The following is a 25,897-nucleotide window of genomic DNA, read 5'->3' on the forward strand; positions in this document are numbered from 1 at the left end:
AAATGTTAAAAAACATGGTTTATCAGACTTTTTAAATGTATGACTTGAACAAGATTTATCTGATTTTTTTACATTTCAATGCATGTCACTTTTTAAGAAGATTTATCTGATTTTTAAAATATGTATAAGTTTGACTTATTAAAGTGAATCTGATCAATTTTCTTATGATTTTGTGAAATAATTCTGATCAAATCAACCTGATTTAATCTTTGGTACCAATGACTTTTTAACATGACAGATACTGGAGCAACTTGGTTTCGACAGATTCTGTGTGCACAGTTTCAAATCACCATACCCCATGGTCTCTTCGCCCTCACTATAACCACCTTAAAGCCCAAGCATAAGGAAATCCTTCCTCCCTACCTGGATTGCTCCATCGTGCCTAGATATGGGTCAGCTGGAATGGAAAAGCAGTGACAATAAAATGGAAACATTTTATAAGTTAGACTCAAATCCCAAATGTCATTCCTAGGCCGTGCTCCTAAACTGCTGGCCCTCCTCTTCCTCCACCCTTTTCCCCACTCCAACAACCCGCTCCTACCCCACCAATGGCCCCAGATCCCAGCCACAGGGCTTGAACCTGCTCTACTCCTGCCGGCCCCACTCTCCACCCTGTGCTCCCTCCCCTACCCCAGCCTTGGATCCCAAACCTCAGGCCTTGGACCTGCTCTTGCCTTCCTTGTCATGGGAAACAAAGAGTAGGAATAAACGAGTCTTTTTCCAAATGGCAGGCAGTGACTAGTGGGGTACCGCAGGGATCGGTGCTAGGACCCCAGTTATTCACAATATATATTAATGATTTAGATGAGGGAATTAAATGTAATGTCTCCAAATTTTCAGATGACACAAAGCTGGATGGGAGGGCGAGCTGTGAGGAGGATGCAGAGATGCTTCAGTGTGATTTGGTCAAGCTGAGTGAGTGGGCAAATGCATGGCAGATGCAGTATAATGTGGACAAATGTGAGGTTATCCACTTTGGTAGCAAAAACAGGAAAGCAGATTATTATCTGAATGGCTATAAATTCAGAGAGGGGAATGTGCAACGAGACCTGGGTGACCTTGTGCACCAGTCGCTGAAGGTAAGCGTGTAGGTGCAGCAGGCAGTAAAGAAGGCAAATGGTATGTTGGCCTTCATAGCCAGAGGATTCAAGCACAGGAACAGGGATGTCTTGCTGCAATTGTACAGGTCCTTGATGAGACCACACCTGGAATATTGTGTGCAGTTTTGGTCTCCTTATCTGAGGAAGGATGTTCTTGCTATAGAGGGAATGCAGCGAAGGTTTACCTGACTGATTCTTGGGATGGCGGGACTGCCATATGAGGAGAGATTGAGTCGATTAGGGTTATATTCGCTGGGGTTCAGAAGAATGAAGAAACCTATAAAATTCTAACAGAACTAGACAGGCTAGATGCAGGAAGGATGTTCCCGATGGTGGGTGAGTCCAGAACCAGGGGTCACAGTCTGAGGATATGGGATAGGCCATTTAGGATTGAGATGAGGAGAAATTTCTTCACCCAGAGAGTGATGAGCCTGTGGAATTCATTACCACAGTAAGTAGTTGAGACCAGAACATTGTATGCTTTCAAGAAGGAGTTAGATATAGCTCTTGGGGCAAAAGGGATCAAAGGGTATGGGAAGAATGCAGGAGCAGGCTATTGAGTTGGATGATCAGCCATGATCATAATGAATGGCGGCACAGGCTTGAAGGGCTCAATGGCCTACTCCTGCTCCTAGTTTCTATGTGTACCGTGGTGGAGGGGTGAGGTTGGGAGGGTGGTGACAAAGGTGTTAGGGGCGTGAGGTTGGGAGGTGGAAGATGTAACGGGGAGAATGCGGCCAGTGAGGAGGTAGATGTAAGCGGGGAGGAAGGTGTAAGCAGGAAGGCGTAAGGGAGGAATTTTGGAGGAGAGAAGAAGCTGATGGGGGGAAGGAGTTCGGAGGGGGGAAGGAGTTGGAGGAAGGTGTTGGGGGGAGGTGGGTTTCTGGAGGGGAGGAGGAAGGTGTCTGGCGGAGAAATGATTTTGGAGGGGGAAGGTATCTGGGGGGAGGAGGGTGTTTAGAGGGGGGAAGGTATCGGGAGGAGGGTAAGGGAGCTCAGAGTGCGGAAGGTGTCTGGGGTGAGGAGGGAGTAAGGGTGGAGGAAGGAGTAAAGGGTGGGAAATGTCCAGGTGAATGTTCAAGGGAGGGGTCTGTAAAGTCAATGACTGCCTCCTGGGGAGCAAACTGAGGGTAGGTGTGGTAGGAGGGAATGGTGACAATGAGAGGGGGCAGAAGGAGCCGGGTGAGTGTGCATTGTTAGTGGTAGAAGGAATGATAAGGGTGATTGTTGGGGACTCAGAGGCAGGCACACAGATCCAGGGAGTGGGAAGGAGGACCTTGGGGTGGTCATTGAGGATGGGGGTGGGATTCTCAGGAAGGTTGGGAACGTGCACATTCACCTGGACATCCTGGAAAGAAATGGGTTCAGGTTGTTAGGTGTAGGTGGAGAGGTGGAAGATGATGCCAGTGATGGGGGAAAGGACATGGGTGACTGGGAGAGGGGTAAGAATGAGGATTAATGATCCAAAACTTCACTATGAACATCGTTATCAAAATTGAAAAAGAGCGAAGCCTCATGTTGGATGGGCACAGGTGCTGCATCAGTGGATGGGTGGAGATACAGGTCAGCTCCTACCGATACTGTTATGGACAGATGCATCTACGGCAGGCAGGTTGGTGAGGATAAGGTCAAGTATGTTTTTCCATCATTGGTTCCCTCACCACCTGCCAGAACCAGGGGTCACAATCTGAGGATATGGGGTAGACCATTTAGGACTGAGATGAGGAGCAATTTCTTTACCCAAAGAGTGATGAGCCTGTGGTATTTGCTACCACAGAAAGTAGTTGAGGCCAAAACATTATTTTTTCAAGGAGTTAGATATAGTTCTTGGGGGAATAGGGATCAAAGGATATGGGGAGAAAGCAGGAGCAGGCTATTGAGCTGGATGATCAGCCATGATCATATTGAATGGTGGAGCAGGCTCAAAGAGCCGAATGGCCTACTCCTGCACCTATTTTCTATGTTTCTATGACGCGGCGTGGGTCTTCTGGAGAGCCAAGGCCTTGGCTTGCTTTGGCTGTCCTCTTGTGAGCCAGCTGCTCCCTCAGTGGTGACAAAAGACGATGTTGAGAGGCTCACAGGCAAAGGGGACTCGGAGGGAGAGGATAGCCTTAGATTCCTGAGTGGATGACCGAGGGGTGTCTAGCTACAGTTCCTTCTCCCTTCAGGTGCCTGAGGGCCCGGGCCTAACTCCTTGAGGGGGAGGAGCAACTGGAGGGTTGGTCGAGGTGCCGTTTCTCTCATGTGTTGCCACTGTAGGAACTCAACCATGGATACAGTGATGGAGTGCGGATCTGTGCACATTTCTGCATTCTGGTGGACCAGGGTCTCCATAGCATCCACCATCCTTCCTGTGGAGACCTCCATGTGTGCACGTGGGCACCACTTCATCAGAGATCAGGCAGACGCACTCATCCAACTTGCGTACCACTCTGTTGAGGTCTTCCAAAAGCTGTGTGATGTTCAGGCTCATCAACTGCATTGAACTCCACAGATGCCTCTTCCCCAGCAATTCTCTGAGTGCCGGGGAGCTTGGTTGAACCTGTCTCCTCCTGCTGCGGACACATGTCCGTGTGACCCCAAGCCTACGTTAGATCTAAATCACACCAAGGTACGTGTCTCTGCATGGGTGGAGGTTATGGGTAAGCGCTGTGACGGGTCTACCAGGCTGCTTATTTCCTTCAATGGAAGAGGTATCCTCTTCGCTGGAGGCGAGGACCTGGATGGGGCTGAGGGACTGGCTGGCTGAGGGCGTTGGTCATTTGGCAGAGCTCCCTGGGAAATAGTGCATGGCAGCAGAGTCAAAAGCAGGAGAGCATTGAGAGGGGGAATGATGTGGTGCAGGATGTTCGTCACTGCCTTCACCATTGTTACAGGCCTGGACATGTCCTCACCAGTCAACGCGATGGCCCACTCCTGGAAGGTGAGTGATGGGTCTAATGTGGGCCACTCCACCCTGCTGTTGAGAGCCAGCTTTTCCTGCATGAAAACAGATGGGAGTGTGATTGCATGGAATGTTTGTGTGGTGAGCGGAGCCATGAACAGGATGAGGATGCGAGCTCCAGAGGATATGAGCCTGATGGAGATGTGTGGGTGAGAGATTTAGTGGGGCTGTCCCTTGAGGTGTGAGATCCATGTGGATGTGAGATAGGTTTTTGAGTCTGAAAGTTGAGAGTGGTGAGGCGGTTGACTTAACCTGGTGGAACAGATGAGATAATTCATCTTCTTCCTGCACTGGGCAGCCTCCTCTGCCCTCCGGTGGCGCTGACCACTATTGCCATCACCTCCCAGGCCAGATTGGTGACTTCAGGGGACCTCCTGTTGGCCACAGGAGGAGCGGGGCTAGAGGGTATTGCAGCAGCCTTCCACTACATCCAGCAGGTGCCCCAGAGGCGTGTCACTACAATTGGGGGCTGACGTTTTATTTGCATTCAGGGTCATCTGTCACTTAGAGCAGCCCAGTCTGTAAACATAAACTTAGTGCAAATCTGGGACGATTCTGACCTTTATGCCCACCTGACGGGGCAGACATAAAAACTCAATGTGTCATCTGAAAGACGGCACCTCCAGCACTACTGCACTGAAGTGTCATACTAGATATTGTGCCCGGGTGGGGCTAAATCCATAAATTCCAATTCATTGCATGTTACCACTGAATCACATCTGACAACAGTTTATTAGATGCATTGCAACAACTCACTAAGTTTACTTCAACAGTACCTTCCTTCCCTGTGACCTCTAACAAGATGACCAAGGCCTGTAATATTTTGGGAAAACCACTTCCTTTAAATTCATTTCATATCCTGACTTTTAAAAAAATATTCATTCATGGAATGTGGGTGTCACTGGCTAGGCCAGCATTTATTGTCCATCCCTAATTGCCCTTAAGGTAGTGGTGAGCTGCCTTCTTGAACTACTGCAGTCCATGTGATGTAGGTACACGCACAGTGCTGTTAAGGAGTTTCAGGATTTTGGCCCAGTGAAAGTGAAGCATATGTTGCTGCTCCTGCTCCATTGTATATATATCCTGGCGCTCCCCATCATGGGATCATCATAATGACTGCAGCAATTCAAGAAGGCCCTCTGTTATCTTTGAGCAACTAATGGTTGGGGCCTTGCCAGTATCAATCACATCTAGAGAGCAAATATAAAAAGTCATGAATGGCAGCTATTCGCGTAAAGGTGGGCATACAGGTTCAAAACATGTGCACAGATATACATTTTTTTTTAGATCTACTGGGAAGAGGGATGTTAAAGTTCACGGAGCAAATCAGAGGTCGAGGTTTGCAAAATCTGGAAGACCATGTGCTGACTCAAACTCTAGCTGATTGCATCAGCATTCTGTACTTTGAAAATGCAAGGTCTGAAAAATTGAACCTGCATCTTGACCTTTGAATTGACAACTATGGGAATTATCTTCATATCAAGGCTTATTGAAAGAATGATGGCTTCTGTGCCATCAATATCCATCGTGTGGGAATGTAAATTGTTTCCACACAAAATTTTCCCCCTAAATTTCCTATTTGCTGTGTTGTGACACCCTTTATGGGCTTTCCAACAAATGAGGCAACTGTGCAAATAAGTCATAATTCAAAAATACTCAGCATGTCCTATTCTCTCAGTTGCAATGCAAATATGTCGTCAACCCAAAGGATTATTTGGGTGTATTTGAACAATGCGGTCTGATTTTCAAAAATAAAAAAAATGTCCCCAAGGCCAGGAGCAGTTAATAGTGACTAGTTAAGAGCTAAATATTTTAGTTCCAATTTGCTTTCTTACATTACAAAATTTATCCTTTCTTACCCTTACTGATTTTTCCCTTTGAGAAGCATTGGACTTCTTGCAGGGGCCCTGTATGCCAGACACCCTGTGAGGTACCATTATTCATCCAATAGTGCTTGCAAAAGGATTCTTCACATGAGCAATTTTACAGCTGAACCCATTCCTTTACCAAATACATCATCAGTAGAATGCACAAGAGCCTTTGTCATAGCATTGCTGCTGCCGCCACCAGGTGAGATCAACTAAGTTAGTGCAATGCAGGGAATAAACTTGGGTCCTTGCTTATCTGCAAGACTCGGTTAATCACTGGAATCTCAAGAGTTATGACTTTCAAAGTAATACTGATGCAGTATCTCTTTCTGGTCTAACCCTTTGTAACAAGTGAGTCAGCACAAAGATACAATTTTAGGGTGCAATGGAGACAGTGACCAAATGCACCAACTTTGTACAGTGCTACACTCCAGTTGTGCCACTCTACAACATGATAGTCAGATCAGGCTTGACAGCTTTGTCAGAGGGTGACCAAATCTTAATTTGTCTGGCTTCAACCTAAAACAAATTGTGTAGAGAAAATATGATGTGCACATTTATGCATCATTTAAATGGATGACTAATGACAGAAGAAAGGTCAAGTGAGTAAATGCCCTAAAGCCCAAAATCATTGCCAAAATCTTTATTAGGTGCAATTCAACATTGCAAAGACCATTTTAGTACAATATTTGAAAGTACAAAGTACAGAACAACAAAGGTATAGATTGGAGTAACAGAACAGGTCATTTTGCTAAGCACATTATGATGAAAGAGTGTAATGATAATACAGTGTGACATTTTATGTTGCTCACCAAGGTATGAAGAATATACATAAAGTTTCACAATATCTAAATTAAAGATAGGCATATTTAGTTGCAATAATTGTCTTTATTGGTTGATCAGATTAAATAGAACATGAGATTTTGCTCTTGCCACTGAATTTTTTACAAACATGCTTTATTGCTCATTTGGTCTAAAATAAAAAAAAATCTTTACAAATTGATTCAGTTCTACAAAATAAAGTATCAGATTTGCTTATGTACCACACAAACTAGTTTTTATTCTATTATAGATATAACGTTGCCATCTTTAAGTGTTGAAGCACAAATCTTGGAATAGTAAAAATATACAAAGAGTATCCATTTCCCCACAGAATTATACTAGGCTGTCATTCATAAATTGAGATATTACATTAAAACCTAAGTTCATAATTTGCAGCAAGATGCAGAGAAAGGCGATAGTGTTTTAATCATGTGTGTGGTCACTATATTAAGGCCACATGCCCATTAATATTTGCAAGATCAAATATGAATCCTCTTCTGCAGAGTGGCAAGCATTAATCAAAATCATCTTTTCACCTGGGTGATCATGTGGCACAAAGTGATGCAATGAAGCAATTTGCTTTCAGTGAAAATTCTGTTCTCCAATTCATGTTCTTGGCTATTTCAGCAATAATGTTAGGGCACAGGTTAGTTTCCTTCCTTTTCCAAAAAAATCTTGCTCATTAACTACTTTTGGCACCAAACAACCGTTTTTGCACTGCAGCACATTATTTCAGACTGAAGAGCATTTCCTTTAAGCACTGAAAAGCCTACAAAAATGTTTTAAAATTAATATTGTGACCAACAATCCAGTTCACTGCTCAAGAATGAAGAGATTCAAAACAAATTATTCAAAATTTGGACACATTTTTGTAAAATTTAGACTTGGCAGAACCATTGATTGGGGGGGGGGGGGGGGGGGGGGGGGGGGGGGGAGAATGGAAACTCCAAGCTGTGGCCCAACATAACCTCTACTCTAGAATCCAAGATGGTTGCTCCAGTGATCACCAGAAAAAATAAAATGCTTCAAATTGTTTATCATCCTGTGTAGAAAATGCACAAGTAGTGTTATAAGTGAAATTTTACATAGATTCAAACTCATCCACCCTCTGCTTGGTGTTCCCTCGCCGGATCTGGCGAAGTGTCTTATATTTGTCTTGACCTTTTCGGACATTTTCCATGTGAATGATGTCGTTGGATGTTTTCTTGCTATCATCTCTAGCTTGGGCGAGTTCACTGCTCAAAAGCTTTTGTTGGGGAGGGGGGGGAAGGAGAGAAAGAACAATCGAGTCAATCCTCCCATGAAAAAGTACACATGGCAAATAAATCTCAAATTAATCAATGCATTTGATACTAAATATTCTTACCTAAACTAGTTTCTCTTTCAGCCTCTAATTTTTCATAGTGCTTAAAATGTTTAATGGTTTTAAATTTCATTTACATTAAATTCTGGCTTCAATTTGAAGTAACTGTATTGATTTGTCCATCCAACTTAGTATTTTGTATATCTGAGAAGGCCCCACCTTATCTTCTTCAAACACCTCTTTTCTAAGCTCCTCCAATTTAGCCCAGACTTTCCAGAGACAATTCAATGCCCATTGGGATACCTAAGCTAGTATGTCCAGTTCATGATGAAACAAGAGCTTCTGAAACCCACAAGTATGGGAAGTTCACACTGTCAAGTTTTTTACTTTCCCTAGCATTTTGTACATCAAGGAATCTATTCAGGTTCGACTCCTGCAAGTGATAAAACTGCCAAAAGTAAAACTGGAATTTCTTTTAAACCAAGACTCTATCCTTCCTTGATCAGTCTGCTAAACAATTACATTTCTACATTCCAAGTAACACAAGAACCAAAAATACTAGATAGAATAATTATACTTCTGGCCTGTTCTTAACCAGATATTTAACTAGTTATGAATATCAGCCCGAAAACACAGTTGATTGCATATCCATTTCACACTGCACGCTGCAGTATATTATCAACCACACAGCCTTTACAGCTCCTTACCATCAGTTGCTGTTGTACTCGTTCATTTTTCTCCACTTCTGTCACACGCTCTTCTTCATCCCTGTGATCCAAGATGCCTTCAGTTGTGAGGTCAGCACTGTACATAGTATGATTCTCTTCAACATCATCATGTTCGTTCTCTTCTAAATGCTCATAGACTGGTGGAGGGGGTGGTGGGGCAGGGGCAGATAATACCATGTGTAGTTCCTCTTTTGTTTTCTCCAAATCATCCTGGACCACTCTTGCCTGAAGTGATTAATATGAAGACTTAGTATACAGACTTAGTAAATGTACTAAAATGTATTATTTTAAAACGGAGTACAGTGGTTAAACAAAATAGCAGCCAACAATTGTCTAAAGGTCTAACTTCCAGTATTATGACATACTGCTCCTACATGCAGCATTACTCATTGTTGGAAGAGCTATTACGCTACTCAAAATGTTGTGGGGAAAATGGTGCTTGCAAGGTGGACATGTAACCAATTTTCCATGCTGCATTCCTCTGCAAGTGCTGGATCACAGAATTGTCCTTAGTATCAGAAATGCTACTACACCCCTCCTCCCTCCTAAATCTTGAGAAAGTGCAAGATACAGCAGAGGGGGGATTCAACTCACAAGGAGTTTAACTTCTATCAAAGTAGCACTGGGCAAAACTAATATACACCTCTGCCTACCTGAGCATTCTGCTCATGCCAGTTTTCAAAGCTGTATTATGGGAAGGATGCAAAAAAAAAAACGACCAGAAATAGGGTTCTCTCAGATTATAGTGCCACTCCAAGGTGATATAAAAGCCGCAGTATTCTCATCATTCAAGTATTTGCTTGCAAACTTAAGTAAATAGCATGATGAGTAAAAAGGTAGATTGCCTGACTGCAACATTAGCAGTCAATGACATAACCTTTATATACAGATCAAGTAATATTGTGGCTACAAAAGCAGGTCAGAAGCTGGGAATTCTGCAGCGAGTCATTCCTGACTCTCCAAAACCTGTCCACCATCTAGAAGGCACACGATTTTTTTTTAAAAATGCATTCACGGAATGTGGACTTTGCTGGATGGACCAGCATTTATCGCCCATCCCTAGTTGCCCTCGAGAAGGTGGTGGTGAGCTGCCTCTTGAACTGCTGCAGTCCATGTGGTGTAGGTACACCCACAGTGCTGTTAGGGAGGGAGTTCCAGGATTTTGACCCAACGACAGTGGAAGGACGGGGACATGTTTCCAAGTCAGGATGGTGAGTGACTTAGAGGGGAACTTCCAGGTGATGGTGTTCCCATCTATCGGCTGCCCTTGTCCTTCTAGATGGTAGTGGTCGTGGGTTTGGAAGGCGCTGTCTAAGGACCCTTGGTGAATTCCTGCAGTGAATCCTATAGATGGTACACACTGCTGCCACTGTGCATCGGTGATGGAGGGATTGAATATTTGTGGATGTGATACCGATCAAGGGGCTGCTTTGTCATGGACGGTATCAAGCTTCTTCAGTGTTGTGAGAGCTGTACTCATCCAGGCAAGTGGGGAGTATTCCATCACACTCCTAACTTGTGCCTTGTAGATGGCGGACAGGCTTTGGGGAGTCAGGTGGTGAGTTACTCATTGCAGGATTCCTAGCGTCTGACCTGTTCTCATAGCCACAGTTTTCATATGGCAAGTTTAGTTCAGTTTCTGGTCAATGGTAACCCCCAGGATGTTGACAGTGGGGAATTCAGTGATAATGCCATTGAAAGTCAAGGGGCAGTGATTAGATTCTCATTTTTGGAGATGGTCAATGCCTGGCACTTGTGTGTTGCGAATGGTACTTGCCACTTGTCAGCCCAGGCCTGGATATTGTCCAGGTCTTGCTGCATTTGGACGTGGAATGCTTCAGTATCTAAGGAGTTGCGAATGGTGCTGAACATTGTGCAAACATTAGCAAGTATCCCCACTTCTGACCTTATGATGGAAGGGAGGTCACTGATGAAGCAGCTGAAGATGTTTAGGCCGAAGACACTACCCTGAGGAACTCCTGCAGTGATGTCCTGGAACTGAGATGACTGACCTCCAGCAACCACAAACATCTTTCTTTGTGTTAGGTATGACTCCAACCAGCAGAGAGTTTCCCTCCTCTCCACCACCACCACCCCCCCCCCCCCCCCAACCCACCCAGTTTCCCATTGATTCCAGTTTTGTTAGAGCTCCTTGATGCCGCACTCAGTCAAATGCTGCCTTGATGTCAAGGGCAGGCACACTCACCTCACCTCGGGAGTTCAGCTCTTTTGCCCATGTTTGAACCCCATGGCTGTAATAAGGTCAGGGGCTGAGTGGCCCTGGCGGAACCCAAACTGGGCCTCAGTGAGCAGGTAATGGCTAAGCAAGTGCCGCTTGATAGCGTTGTCGATGACTCCTTTCGTTACTTCACTGATGATCGAGAGTAGACGGATGGGGTGGGAATTGGCCAGATCGGATATGTCCTGCTTTTTGTGTACAGGACATACCTGGGCAATTTTCCACATAAGCGAGGTAAATGCCAGTGTTGTATCTGTACTGGAGCAGCTTGGCTAGGGGCGCAGCAAGTTCTGGAGCACAAATCTTCAGTACCATTGCCAGAATGTTGTCAGGGCTCATAGCCTTTGCAGTATCCAGTGCCTACAGCAGTTTCTTGATATTATGTGGAATGAATCAAATTGACTGAAGACGGGTATCTGTGATGCTGGGGACCTCTGGAGGAAGCAGAGATGGATCATCCACTCAGCACTTCTGGCTGAAGGTTTTAGCAAATGCTTCAGCCTTATCTTTAGCACTGATATGCTGGGCTCCCCCAATCTTTGAGAATTGGGATATTTGTGGAGCATCCTCCTCCAGTGAGTTGTTTAATTGTCCACCATCATTGACGACTGGATGTGGCAGGACTGCAGAGCTTGGATCTGATCTGTTGGTTGTGGGATTGCTTAACTGTGTCTATCACTTGCTGCTTATGCTGTTTGGCACGCAAGTGTTATAGCTTCACCAGGTTGAAACCTCATTTTTAGGTGTGCCTGGTGCTGCTCCTGGCATGCCCTCCTGCACCCTTCATTTAGCCAGGGTTGATCCTCTAGCTTGATGGTAATGGTAGAGTGGGGTATATGTCGGGCCATGAGGTTATAGATTGTGTTCGAGTACAATCCTGTTGCTGCTGATGGCCCACAACGGCTCACGGATGCCCAGTCTTGCGTTGCTAGATCTGTTCAATATCTATTCCATTTAGCATGGTGGTAGTGTCACACAACACGATGGAGGGTATCCTCAATGTGAGGGCGGGACTCTCTCTCCACAACGACTGTGCAGTGATCACTCCTACCGATACTGTTATGGACAGATGCATCTACGGCAGGCAGGTTGGTAAGGATAAGGTCAAGTATGTTTTTCCGTCGTTGGTTCCCTCACCACCTGCCACAGTTCGGAGTATGATGTAATACCCTCCACTTTCCTGGATGAGTGCAGCTTCAACAAGGCTCAAGCTGGAATGATCACAGGACAAAGCAGCCCACTTGATCAGTGCCCTATCCACCACCTTAAATATTCACTCCCTCCACCATCACCGGACAATATGTAGCATCTATAAAGATATAATGCAATAACTCCCCAAGCCTCCTTAAATTGCTCCTTCCAACTCTACCACCTAGAAGAACAAGAGCAGCAGATTCATGGGATCACCACCAAATCACACATCATCTCGATTTGGAAATATATCACCATTCCCATCCCTTCACTGGTGGTCAGGTTGAAAACCTGCAAATCCTTTCTGACACCACAGATTGCAGCAGCTCACCACTACATTCTCATGGGCAATTATCAATGGGCTGCAAATGCTAGCCTTGCCAGTGGCACCCATGTTCATGAAAGAATATAAAAACATTCATTCAGAAATATAGCACAATTGTGCCAGGATTGCCAAATTGTGCCACAGTCCTGGACTAATTATTCAAGGACATGTTTTACGGAAGTGGAAACGAACACTGATTGCTCAGAACAGTCTAGCTTGAAAAAGTAGGTCCAAAGTAAAATCTGAGTTTTATGAAAATTATAAAATGGAGTTCAATTAATTGGTAAAGAACACAGGCATAAAGAAATATCTTCATTTAAAAAAAATCCTACTGCAGATGGATCCCAGTGTAACAAGAGTTTGAGAACTGAACTGTAAACCCCAATGCAGTTACATTGCAGCAAGGACTTTGTGCACAGGCTTATCACCCACACGTATGTTAGGCTCACACATGGTCAGTGACACTTGAGTATATTGCATCCAACTACTATGTAGCCCACACCAGCACAGACATTTTGAGTGCCTTGACTTCAGCAAGAGAGAGAGGAGGGTGTTACATTGCATGGTCTACTTCAAACACTCCCTGGCAAAGATTCTGAGAAGTCATCATTGTAAAGAGGGCTGAGGAGTTACAGAAGGGCAAACATAAAAAAGGACCTCAAAATACAACAATTGCAATTAGTTAATCCCATGAATTTGGTGTGGTCAGATTGAAATACATGCTTTGTTTCTGAGCAGGTCTTTCACATAAATGTAGACATCAATTAATAGGACTTCACCCGTTGTTGCCATTCATGTGCCTCTTCCTCTTTCATTCTCCTGGCACCCTCTAGTTCTTCAATCTTGGCTGTATACTCCGATAACTCTGAAGCCTGTTACAGAATTGAAGCCAAGTACAATCATCAAGAATTACTATATATTACACTGAAAAAAACTCTACCCTTCTGATGGTTAGAAACATAATTGGTGAATGTTTTATACTGGAAACATATGCACAAAACCCATCTCATGCCTTGCAAAAGGAAAGTTACAAACATTTCATGCATTATAAGTTAAATAACATTGAACAGTCTAAAGCATGACAGGTATTTGACCCAGTACACCTGGGCTTTGCCCAATTTTTCCCCCTTTCACTGCAATTCTAGGGTTTGCCTATTATGATGGCCCATATGCTTTTAAGGAAAAAAAAATCCTTTATTGTTACATGGGGTGATGGTCTCTTTAGAAATAAGGTTTCTCTTAAAGGGGATTTACAGATGCACCTATCATCCAGTAAATGATTGAGAAACTAGGTTGCCTGGCAGATAAAGAATAGAAAAAAAAAGGTCAATGTAAGCTAATTGTTGGGGGTGGTTCTATGTTCAAGCAGTTGAGTTTAAGGTGGGGGAGGCAGCAGGGGAAGGGGGAGACAGGAGGGAGAGATGCAAAACTCCAGGAATATTAGAATATTAGAAAAACTAAGGAATATTAGAACCAGGAGAGTTTTGACCCAAGGTGGCTATGGTGAAGATGCTAGAGGCGCCCTTATTGAGCAGGGAGTTTGCAACTGTAGGACGGTTTGAGAAGATTTGAAGGAGCAACCTTGCCAGGATAAAGCGGAAGGCCCAAGAGATCTCAACCCTTTAATGAATCTTTGAAGCAGTACTCAGACCAAATTGTTAATCTTCCCATTTTTATTAAGTATCTGAGTTTTGGTGTGTAAGACTAATGGGTGTAGAAGGCAGGTGGCGATTTAGGAGTCCAGTTTAGTTTGTAAGTATCTGAGCTCATTGTACTTTTAATATCTTTAACATAGCTGAAAAGTAACTAGAAGAGAAACATGCCTGAGTTAGATGAAATAGAAAATAAAATTACCCTATCCACATGCATTCTTTATTTTATTTTCTATTTCAAGAGAAATGGCATAATGAGATGCATAACAAAGTATTGGAGCTGGAATTAAATCATAATGAGTTAGGCACCAGATGAAAATCTGACAGATATAAAGAAAGGGGTGCATAAAAGACAACGTTATTATTTGAAAGCGATGCAGTACCAAAAGGATGGACAGAATATATGTGAATTGTATGATCCAAATCGGGGAGTCCTCAAGATAATGGCAAATGAAGGAACAAACATTATGTATTTAGATATATAGAATGTTTTAAAATTGATGGGCACAAGAAAAGCTCCAGGCATAGATGAACCAACAACAGAACATCTAAAAGCCCTTGGAGGAACAGAATTAGAAGTGATAACAAATTTATCAAATATATACCAAAGGATACATTCCAAGTGACTTGAGATATTCATTATTTGTTGAATTACCCAAGAAACCTAAAGCAATGGAGTATAATCATTTTAGAACCATAAGTGTAATGAGTCATTTCATTGAGGTAATCTTGAAAATCAAAATAGAAATAATAAAGAATTTGAAACAAAAATTGGTGAAATACAATCTGGATTTAAACGAGGGGGGAATACTTAACCCAAGAGCAATATTCGATAAATAGCTAGAAGTAAACAAGATTATTTACATATGCTTTCTAGAGTATAAAAAAAGCATTTGATTGTGCTCATCACCAAAAATTAATAATATGTTGCTGAAATATGACTGATAGTAAATGAGAGATTTATCTAGATTGCCTATAATTATATAATTACCTATATTGGAACCAAATAGCGAGCATCAGACTAGATGATGGACAATTGGACATGTTAAGTGGAGAGAGGAATACGGCAAGGCTGTTGCCAAAATGATTCAGTCTGTACACAGAACGAATATTCAGAGAATTAGATGTACTTCCAGGGGTAGAAATTGGAGGCAAGAACAAATTTGTGGTACGCTGACAGCAACAGCACTACTTGCAGAATCAGAAGAGGTCCTGCAAAATATTGCGGATTGAGTAAAACCTAGAAGCTTAGAATGTGGATAGAGAATGAACATCAAAAAGGCAAAAACAAATGGTAGTTAGAAGTAATACAATTAGAAGCAACTAGAAATAGGATTAACTGCCATGTGGAAAGGCATGGACTAGTCAGGGATGGTCAGCATGGATTTGTTAAAGGAAGGTCTTGCCTCACAAATCTGATTGAATTCTTTGAGGAAGTGACAAGAAAGGTTGATGAAGGTAGTACAGTGGATGTTGTGTACATGGATTTTAGCAAGGCATTGGACAAGGTCCCACATGGCAGATTGGTCAGGAAAGTAAAAGCCCATGGAATTCACGGTAATGTGGCAAACTGGAGAAAAGGTTGGCTTTGTAACAAGAAACAAAGGGTAATGGTCGATGGATGCCCTTGCGAATGGAAAGTTGTCTCAAGTGGTGTTCCACAGGGCTCGGTGTTGGGACCCTTGCTATTTGCATTATATATTAATGATTTGGACGTGAACGTGGTGGGGGCGGGGGGGGGGGGGGGGCACCCGAATGGGAAATTTGCAGATGACACAAAGATCGGCTGAGTAGTGGATAGTGTAGAGGATAACCATAATCTCCAAAACGATATGGATGGGTTGGTGGAGTGGGCGGTAAAGTAGCAGATGGATTTTAACATAGAGAAGTGTGAGATCATACATTTAGGGAGGTCAAACAGTTACAGGGATTACAAAATAAATGGGAATATACTAAGAGGGGTAGATGAAGTGAGAGATCTTGGCGTACAAGTACACAGGTCCCTGAAGGCAGCAGTTCAAGTAGACAAGGTTGTAAAGAAGGTATATGGAATGCTCCCTTCATTGGCAAAGGTATAGAATATAAAAGTAAGGATATAATGTTGGAATTGTATAAAACACTGGAGAGGCCACAACTGGAGTACTGTGTGCTGTTCTGGTCAGCGCATTACAAGAATAATGTAAAAGCTCTGGAGAGAGTGCAGAGGAGGTTTACAAGAATGTTGCCAGGGTTAGAAAAGTGTAGCTACGAGGAGAGATTGGATAGGCTGGGGTTATTTTCCTTAGTACAAAGAAGGCTGAGAGGTGACTTGATTGAGGTGTACAAAATTATGAGGGGAATAGATAGAGTGGACAGGATAAAATTGTTTCCCTTGATGGAGAATTCTAGAACCAGGGAACATAGATTCAAGATAAGTGGCAGAAGGTGTAGGGGGGGCACATGAAGAAGAACCTTTTTTTTTTTTTTTACACAGGAGGTAGTGGGTGTCTGGAATTCACTGCCCAAGTTGGTGGCAGAGGCAGAAACTTTAAACTGTTTTTAAAAAAAGTACCTGGATCTGCACCTTAAGCTCTGTAAACTGCAGGGCTATGGGCCGGGTGCAGGAAGGTGGGATTAGAAAGGGCACCTGGGTGTCCTCGGGCTGAATGACCTCCTTCTGTGCTGTTACTTTTCTATGGTTCTTATAGAGTGAAGATTGAAGTGGATGGTGTCACAATGGAAAAGGTAGATACGTTTGTATATTTAGGGCAAATGGTAACAGAAGATGGCTGATGTGATACAGAAGGTAGAAGGATAGGGATAGCCAGAAGAAATTTTATGAAGATGAAGGATACTTTAACAAGAAAACTCAGGCTTGTAACAAGACAAAAACTCAAAAGATCCCACATTCTATCCACTTTCCTGGATGCCTCAGAAACCTGGACAATAATGCAAAGATCTGTGGAAGAAGAGGCCTTTCAAATATGGATGTTAAGACTCATGTTTAAAGTTTAAAAACTCCATATACGGACCATAAAATAAACAAAGAGCCGCTTAAAATTGCAAGAGCACGGGTCCTGTGAATGTCTGTAATCACTCTCAGCTGACCAGGCACTCGCCTGCATGAGGAACCCTCCCACCATCTCCATTTAAAGGGACAGCCACCCCTCTTGCAGGGGAGCAGTTTTTGGCTTTTGGTAAGTTGGTGTGCATCCATTCTGGAAGGATGGAGAATTTTTATCCTGTCTGCGCAAAGACTACAACAGATATGCGGGGAGGACAGGGAGGCAGAGAGGCAGAAAGGATGTAGCCAGGAGCCTTTACTCTGCATGTGCTAACCAAGAGTGCCTGCTCAAACTCAACTGCCCAGTGCAACATGCCTTCACCACCATGTAGCTCCAACTTTCCCATCTTACCATTTATATGGGGTTCCTCATCACAGTGGGCAGGATTCTACGTGTTGGCGGACGGGGGCGGGGTCCACTCGCCGACACATAAAATGACACACAGTGACGTCAGGGGAACTCCCGACATCACCGTACCCCATTTAAATTTTCCGGTAGGTGGGGGCGGAGCAAAATCAGCTGCGCGCCCGCCGACCTGTCAATGGCCAATTGAGGCATCCGGAAAAGAAGGTATCAGTATTTTGGTTAAGAACAAAAAAAACTGCGGATGCTGGAAATCCAAAACAAAAACAGAATTACCTGGAAAAACTCAGCAGGTCTGGCAGCATCGGCGGAGAAGAAAAGAGTTGACGTTTCGAGTCCTCATGACCCTTCGACAGAACTTGCGTTCGAGTCCAAGAAAGAGTTGAAATATAAGCTGGTTTAAGGTGTGTGTGTGGGGGGCGGAGAGATAGAGAGACAAAGAGGTGGAGGGGGGGGTGGGGGTGTGTGGTTGTAGGGACAAACAAGCAGTGATAGAAGCAGATCATCAAAAGATGTCAACGACAACAGTACAATAGAACACATAGGTGTTAAAATTAAAGTTGGTGATATTATCTAAACGAATGTGCTAATTAAGAATGGATGGTAGGGCACTCAAGGTATAGCTCTAGTGGGTTTTTTTTTTAATTTTAATATATAATGGGAAAAGGTGGGAAAAGGAAAATCTTTATAATTTATTGGAAAAAAAAAAGGGAAAGGGGAAACAGAAAGGGAGTGGGGATGGGGGAGGGAGCTTACGACCTAAAGTTGTTGAATTCAATATTCAGTCCAGAAGGCTGTAAAGTCCCTAGTCGGAAGATGAGGTGTTGTTCCTCCAGTTTGCGTTGGGCTTCACTGGAACAATGCAGCAAGCCAAGGACAGACATGTGGGCAAGAGAGCAGGGTGGAGTGTTAAAATGGCAAGCGACAGGGAGGTTTGGGTCATTCTTGCGGACAGACCGCAGGTGTTCTGCAAAGCGGTCGCCCAGTTTACGTTTGGTCTCTCCAATGGTCTCCTCTACATTGGAGAGACCAAACGTAAACTGGGCGACCGCTTTGCAGAACACCTGCGGTCTGTCCGCAAGAATGACCCAAACCTCCCTGTCGCTTGCCATTTCAACACTCCACCCTGCTCTCTTGCCCACATGTCTGTCCTTGGCTTGCTGCATTGTTCCAGTGAAGCCCAACGCAAACTGGAGGAACAACACCTCATCTTCCGACTAGGGACTTTACAGCCTTCTGGACTGAATATTGAATTCAACAACTTTAGGTCGTAAGCTCCCTCCCCCATCCCCACTCCCTTTCTGTTTCCCCCTTCCCTTTTTTTTTCCAATAAATTATAAAGATTTTCCTTTTCCCACCTATTCCCATTATATATTAAAATTAAAAAAAAACCCACTAGAGCTATACCTTGAGTGCCCTACCATCCATTCTTAATTAGCACATTCGTTTAGATAATTAATTTTAACACCTATGTGTTCTATTGTACTATTGTCGTTGACATCTTTTGATGATCTGCTTCTATCACTGCTTGTTTGTCCCTACAACCACACACCGCCACCCCCCCCACCACCTCTTTGTCTCTCTATCTCTCCGACCCCCACACACACACACCTTAAACCAGCTTATATTTCAACTCTTTCTTGGACTCGAACGCAAGTTCTGTCGAAGGGTCATGAGGACTCGAAACGTCAACTCTTTTCTTCTCCGCCGATGCTGCCAGACCTGCTGAGTTTTTCCAGGTAATTCTGTTTTTGTTCAGTATTTTGGTTGTTTGATCAGAGCTGAAAAACTACAGAGATCTCTCCAAGATGGCATAGTAGAGAGCAGCAGAAAGAGGGGCCAACCTAGGCACAGTTGGATGATGGAATACACAGCGCGGTTGCAGATGAGCTATAGTGGATGGTGAGGATGGCGCAAGACAGAAGACATGCCATGACATCAGATTTCCTGGTACAAATAGTTATAAGCAGCAGTAGCAACATAACTGACTATTCAAAACTGGGAGAGTAGTTAAGATACATGTTATTTGATTGTGCAATAAAATTCTTTTCTGTTAAACCGTGAACCTTGTAGCTTCATTCTTTTAGAATCCAACACCCTAGATATTTACTAAAAGGAAAAACTAAATATGTTGATGTTCTGAGATCATAACATTAATTTTAAATGAAGCAACTCTGATGTGTAAATTACAATGACTTAATCCACACAAACTGCAACCAACTATTTTCAAATAGTTGAAGATTTAACAAACTTAAAATGCAAGACATCCTTCATACCAAAATAAATCGTATAAACAAACACTCTAAGCCTTTAAAGGCAATTTTTCTTTTGATGCCTCAGTTGACCAACTCGTTCAATTCAAACCAACTTAAACTCAGGCCTTTTCACTACACTCTAAGCTTAGTCTTTATCTGCTAATATAGTATGATTGAAGCAGGAACTATGGGAGTACAAGAATCATTCAGAAACCAATTGCTTATGCAGCTGAAAGTTTTAGCTACACTAACTCAATGTGCTGTAAGCCACATTGCCTCAATTGCAAGTAGAGCAAATTAATCCTTACCAATTGCTCCTGGTTCTTTATTTGATCCTCAGCTTGTCTCTGCAACTCCTCCTTCGCTCGGAGAGCATCCAAGCGTTCAGCCTCTAGACGTTCAGCCTCACGTTGAGCTTTTGTCCTCTCTTCTTCCAGATGAATTGCTCGCTGCATTTGCTCAGCCAAGTCTAGGATCCGAGATTAAAGGGTACAATTAATCACCAGTCACTATGAACATGCTAAGAATGAACCAATTAACACCATACTAACATATCTAGGAATAGTTGTGGCGATAATGCTGACTTGGCTCAAAGAAGGGCAGGACTAGGTATTAAATATCCCTGGATACACTGTGTTCAGGAAAGCTAGGGAAAGAAAGGAGGAGAGTTGGCAACATTGATTAAGGAAAACATAGTGCTGGGGAGAGGGGGTTTCCCAAAGGGGTCAAAGATCGAATCTATTTTGTTAGAGCTAAGAAATTATAGAAGGACTATTACATTGCTGGGTATATTCTGTAGGCCACAACTGGTAGCAAGGATGTAGAAAACCAAATTTCCAAAGAATTATAAAGAAGTGCAAGAATAGGAGAGTAGTTATAATGGAGGACTTCAGTTATCCAAATATAGTTTGGGATAGTAATATGGTAAAGAACAGAGGGGTGCAAATGTTTCTAGTGTGCTCAGCAGTGTTTTCTATACCATTAAGGAGGCATTGCTGGGTCCGACACTTGGGAATGAGGTGAGCCAAGTGGATCAATTTTCAGTAAGGGTCATTTAAAGGACAGTTCTAGGTACACCCACAGTGCTGTTAGGGAGGAAGCTCCAGGATTTTGATCCAGCAACAGTGAATGAAAAGCAATATAATTCCAAGTCAGGGTGGTGTCCTTCTAAGTGGTAGAGGTCACAGGTTTGGAAGATGCTGTCGAAGGAGCCTTGGTGAGTTTCTAAGTGCACCTTGTAGATGGTACACACTGCTGCCACTGTGTCAGGGGTGAATGTTGGAGGTGCTGGATGAGGTGCCAATCAAGTGGACTGATTTGTTCTGGATAGTGTCAAGCTGTGTATTGTTGTTGGAGCTGCACTCATCCAGGCATGTGGGGAGTATTCCATCACACTCCCGACTTGTGCCTTGTAGATGGTGATGAGGTGAGTTCCTCATCATTGAATTCCCAGCCTCTCACCTACTCTTGTAGCCACAGTATTTATAAGACTGGTCCAGTTAAGTTTCTGGTCAATGATAACCCCCAGAATATTGATAATTGGGAATTCGGCAATGGTAATGCCACAATGACAAGGGGAGATGATTGGAATCTCTCTTGTTGGAGACAGTCATCAGCTGGCACTTGAACGTTGTCCAAGTCTTGCTGCAGATGGGCATGGATTGCTTTAGTGAAAAATCAAATAGGAGAGGCAAAGAGAGAGTATGAAGAGATAGACAGCTAACATAAAAAGGGAATACAAAAGTCTTTTATAGGCATATAAATAATAAAAAGGGTGGTAAAAGGAGGAATGGTGCTGATTTGGGACCTAAAAAGAAACTTACAATGGAAGCAGGGGTCATGACTAAGGTACTAAGTAAATACTTTGCAACTGTCTTTGCCAAGGAAGAAGGTGCTGCCCAAGTTATAGTGAAAGAAGAAAGAGACACTGGATGAGTTAAAATTAATAAGGAGGCGATATTACATAGGCTGGCTGTACTAAAGTTGATAAGGCACCAGGATCAGATGAGATGTATCCAAAGATACTGAGGAAATTTAGAGTGTTAACTGGGCAGACAATCTTCCATAAATACATAAGTGGTGCCAGGGAACTAGAGACTTGCAAATGTTGCAGCCTTGTTCAAAAAGGGACACAAGGGTAAGCCCAGCAACCACAGGCTAGTCAGTTTAACCTAGGTGGTGGGGAAGCTTTTAGAAACTATAATTTGGGACAAAATTAATGGTCATTTGGCCATATGAAGGTTAATTAAGGAAAGCCAGCATAGGTTTGTTACAGTCAAATCATGTTTAACTTGCTGGAATTTTTTTGATGGAATAACGGTAAGAGTAGATGAGGGTAATTCTGTTTATTTGGTGTACATGGACTTTCGAAACACATTTGATAAAGTGACACAATAGACTCGTGAGCAAAGTTAGAGATCAGGGAATAAAGGTACAGAAGAGTGATAGGAAGCACAGTATTGCTGAACTGTGTTTTTCAGACTGAAAGGAGGCTTATAGTGGAGTTCCCCAGGGGTCAGTGTTAGGACCCCTGCTGTTCTTGTACTAATGACCTAGACTTTGGTGTACAGGGCACAATTTCAAAATTTGCAGATGACACGGAACTTAGAAGTATTGTGAACTGTGAGGAGAAGCGTGTTAAACATTGATGGAATAGACAGAAAAGTGGGCACATAAAATTTAATTGCTGAGCAGTGTGAAGTGATTCATTTTGCTAGGAAGACCAGGGACAGAGAATATAATGTAAAGGGTACAATAGCTGGGAGGTTGGGAGGGAGGAGTGCGGGAGCAGAAGTAACTAAGTGTACACGCCCACAAAGGATTGAAGCTGTGGAGATGACAGGCCAGGTTGAGAGAGACTGGTTGAAAAAGCATATAAAGCCCAGGATCCCATAAGTAGGGCATAGAGTACAAAAGCAAAGATGTTATGATAAACTTTGGTAAAATAAGTTTGGCATCAACTGGAGCAATGCGCTCAGTTGTAAGCACCACACTTTAGGACAAATGTGAAGGTATTAGAGATGCAGAAAAGATTCATGAGAAATGGTTCCAGGGATGAGGAACTTCAATTACATGGTCAGCTTGGAGAAGGCTGAGGCTGTTTTCATTAGAGAAAAGGGTGAGGGTAAAATTAATGGAGGTGTTAACAATCATGAGGGGCCTAGACAGAGTAGATAGGGTCAAACTGTTGCCATTAGTGGAAGGATTGAGAACCAGAGGGCATAGATTTGAGATGACTGATGAGCAAAGCAAAGTCAACATGGGGAAAACTTGCTAATGCAGCAAATGGTTAGGATCTGGAATGGACAGGTTGTGCTGGAAGTAGATTCAAATGTGGCTTTCAAAAGGGAATTGGATCATTATATGAAGAAAAAAAAAGTGTTACTGGGGAAAGGTGGGGGGAGTGGCACTAGGTAAATTGCTCTGAGAGGTGGCACAGACACAACTGAATGGTTATAAAAACAAAAAAACTGCGGATGCTGGAAATCCAAAACAAAAACAGAATTACCTGGAAAAACTCAGCAGGTCTGGCAGCATCGGCGGAGAAGAAAAGAGTTGACGTTTCGAGTCCTCATGACCCTTCAACTGAATGGTTGCTTCCTGTGTTGTAACTATTCTATAATCATTACAAGATAGTACTAGCTGCCTGCTCAGGTCTGACCAGCTCCCACCTCCAGATTCAGGCTGCATTTCACTAACTATGGTAAAGCTGCAACACACATTGTCAGTGCAAATTTTTCAGGATGAGGAAACATCACAAACAAGAGTTATGGGGATTAGTCACAGGGAAGAATTCACAACATTCAATACAAAGAACAAGAACAAAGAAAAGTACAGCACAGGAACTGGCAATTTGGCCCTCCAAGCCTGTGCCGATCATATTGCCCGTCAAACTAAAACATTTTGCACTTCCGGGGTCCGTATCCCTCTATTCCTACCGATTCATGTATTGTCAACTGCCTCTTAAACACCACTATCATACATGCTTCCACCACCTCCTCTGGCAGCAAATTCCAGACACTCACTACCCTCTGCGTAAAAAACTTGCCCCGCACATCTCCTCTAAAGGTTTCTCCTCTCACCTTAAATCTATATCCCCTAGTAATTGACTCTTCCACCCTGGGAAAAAGCTTCTGACTATCTACTCTGTCCATGCCACTCATAATTTTGTAAATTTCTATCAAGTCGCCCCTCAATCTCCGTTGCTCTAGTGAGAACAATTCGAGTTTTTCCAACCTCTCCTCATAGCTAATAACCTCCAGACCAGGCAGCATCCTGGTAAACCTCCTTTGCACCCTCTCCAATGCCTCCATATCCTTCTGGTAATGTGGTGACCAGAATTGCATGCAATATTCCAAGTGTGGCCTAACCAAGGTTCTATACAGCTGCAGCATGACTTCCCAGCTTTTATACTCAATACCCCTGCCAATGAAGGCAAGCATGCCATATGCCTTCCTGACTACCTTATCCACCTGCATTGCCACTTTCAGTGACCTGTGGACCTGTACACCCAGATCCCTTTGCCCGTCGATGCACTTAAGGGTTCTGCCATTTACTGTATAATTCCTACCTGTATTAGACCTTCCAAAATGCATTACCTCGCATTTGTCTGGATTAAACTCAGTCTGCCATTTCTCCGCCCAAGTCTCCAAGTGAACTATATCCCGTTGTATCCTTTGACAATCTTCTTCACTATCTGCAACTCCTCCAACCTTAGTGTCGTCTGCAAACTTACTAACTAGCCCAGTTAAATTTTCCTCCAAATCATTTATGTATACTACAAACAGCAAAGGTCCCAGCACTGATCCCTACGGAACTTCACTAATCACAGCTCTCCATTCAGAAAAGCACCCTTCCACAGCTACCCTCTGACTTCTATGACCAAGCCAATTCTATATCCATCTTGCCAGCTCACCTCTGATCCCCTGCGACTTTACCTACTGTACCAGTCTGCCATGAGGGACCTTGTCAAAAGCCTTACTGAAATCCATGTGGATAACATCCACTGCCCTTCCACCGTCAATCATCTTTGTCACTTCCTCAAAAAACTCAATCAAGTTAGTGAGACACGACCTCCCCTTCACAAAACCATGCAGCCTCTCACTAATACACCGATTTGCTTCCAAATGGTAGTAAATCCTGTCACGAAGAATCTTCTTCAATAAGTTCCCTACCACTGACATAAGGCTCACCGGACTGTAATTTCCTGGATTATCCCTGCTACCCTTCTTAAACAATGGAACAACATTGGCCATTCTCCAGTCCTCTGGGACCTCACCCGTAGCCAGTAAGGATACAAAGATTTCTGTCAAGGCCCCAGCAATCTCCTCCCTTGCCTCCCTCAGTATTCTGGGGTAGATCCCATCTGGCCCTTGGAACTTATCTACCTTAATATTCTTCAAGACGCTTAACACCTCCTCATCTTTGATACATACTTTAAAACCAGAAGGCAAGGTCAACAGATTGCCGAGGGGGATTGGAACAGAACCGAAATGACTCAGTAAAGTCTCAGTGGGATGATTCTAAGATATGAACCAAAACTTGTGGCTTCTTATCCATTTATTTTCTAAATGAAAGAAGCTAGAAATGGTAGAAGAGCAGCAAGATACAGGGGTCGAAGTAGAGAAGCCAATAAAAGCTAGTGGACAGATAAAAATAATGAAGACGACTAATAGAATGTTAGCTTTCATCTCAAGGGGACTGGAGTACAAAGGCATGGAGGTTAGCTACAGTTGCATAAAGCTTTGGTTAGACCACATCTGGAGTACTGCTTCAAGTTTTGGGTTGGCAGGTGATGTTGAAGAAGCCCTATAGATATTATACTGCAACCACAGTGCAGTGCTGGTGGAGGGAGTGAATATCTAAGGTGGAATGGAGTGCCAGTCAAGTGGACTGCTTTGTCCTGGATAGTGTTGAGCATTTGGAGTGTTGTTGCAGTTGGACCCATCCACGTAAATGGGAGGTATACCAACACGCTCTTGACTTTTGCCTTGTAGGCGGTAAAGAGCATTTGGGGAATCAGGAGAATACCCAGCCTCTGATCTGCTGTATTTATGTGGCTGA

The 25,897-nt window shown here is 43.4% G+C and overlaps 1 protein-coding gene across 1 annotated transcript in view; it reads right to left on the minus strand.

Moving 5' to 3' along the window:
* Positions 1-6,540: 6,540 nt before the first annotated feature.
* ezrb (ezrin b) overlaps positions 6,541-25,897 on the minus strand; it is a 103,637-nt gene continuing 84,280 nt past the window's right edge. Inside the window, exons 11-14 of the mRNA XM_041179318.1 lie at positions 20,143-20,303; positions 13,300-13,392; positions 8,745-8,990; positions 6,541-7,980 (exon numbers count right to left, since the gene is read on the minus strand). Coding sequence (XP_041035252.1) covers positions 7,816-7,980; positions 8,745-8,990; positions 13,300-13,392; positions 20,143-20,303 — 665 coding nt within the window. The 3' untranslated portion in view covers positions 6,541-7,815. The remainder of the gene's footprint in view (positions 7,981-8,744; positions 8,991-13,299; positions 13,393-20,142; positions 20,304-25,897) is intronic.

This window comes from Carcharodon carcharias, chromosome 2, assembly GCF_017639515.1.
Source record: "Carcharodon carcharias isolate sCarCar2 chromosome 2, sCarCar2.pri, whole genome shotgun sequence".
Taxonomy (NCBI): Eukaryota; Metazoa; Chordata; class Chondrichthyes; order Lamniformes; family Lamnidae; genus Carcharodon; species Carcharodon carcharias.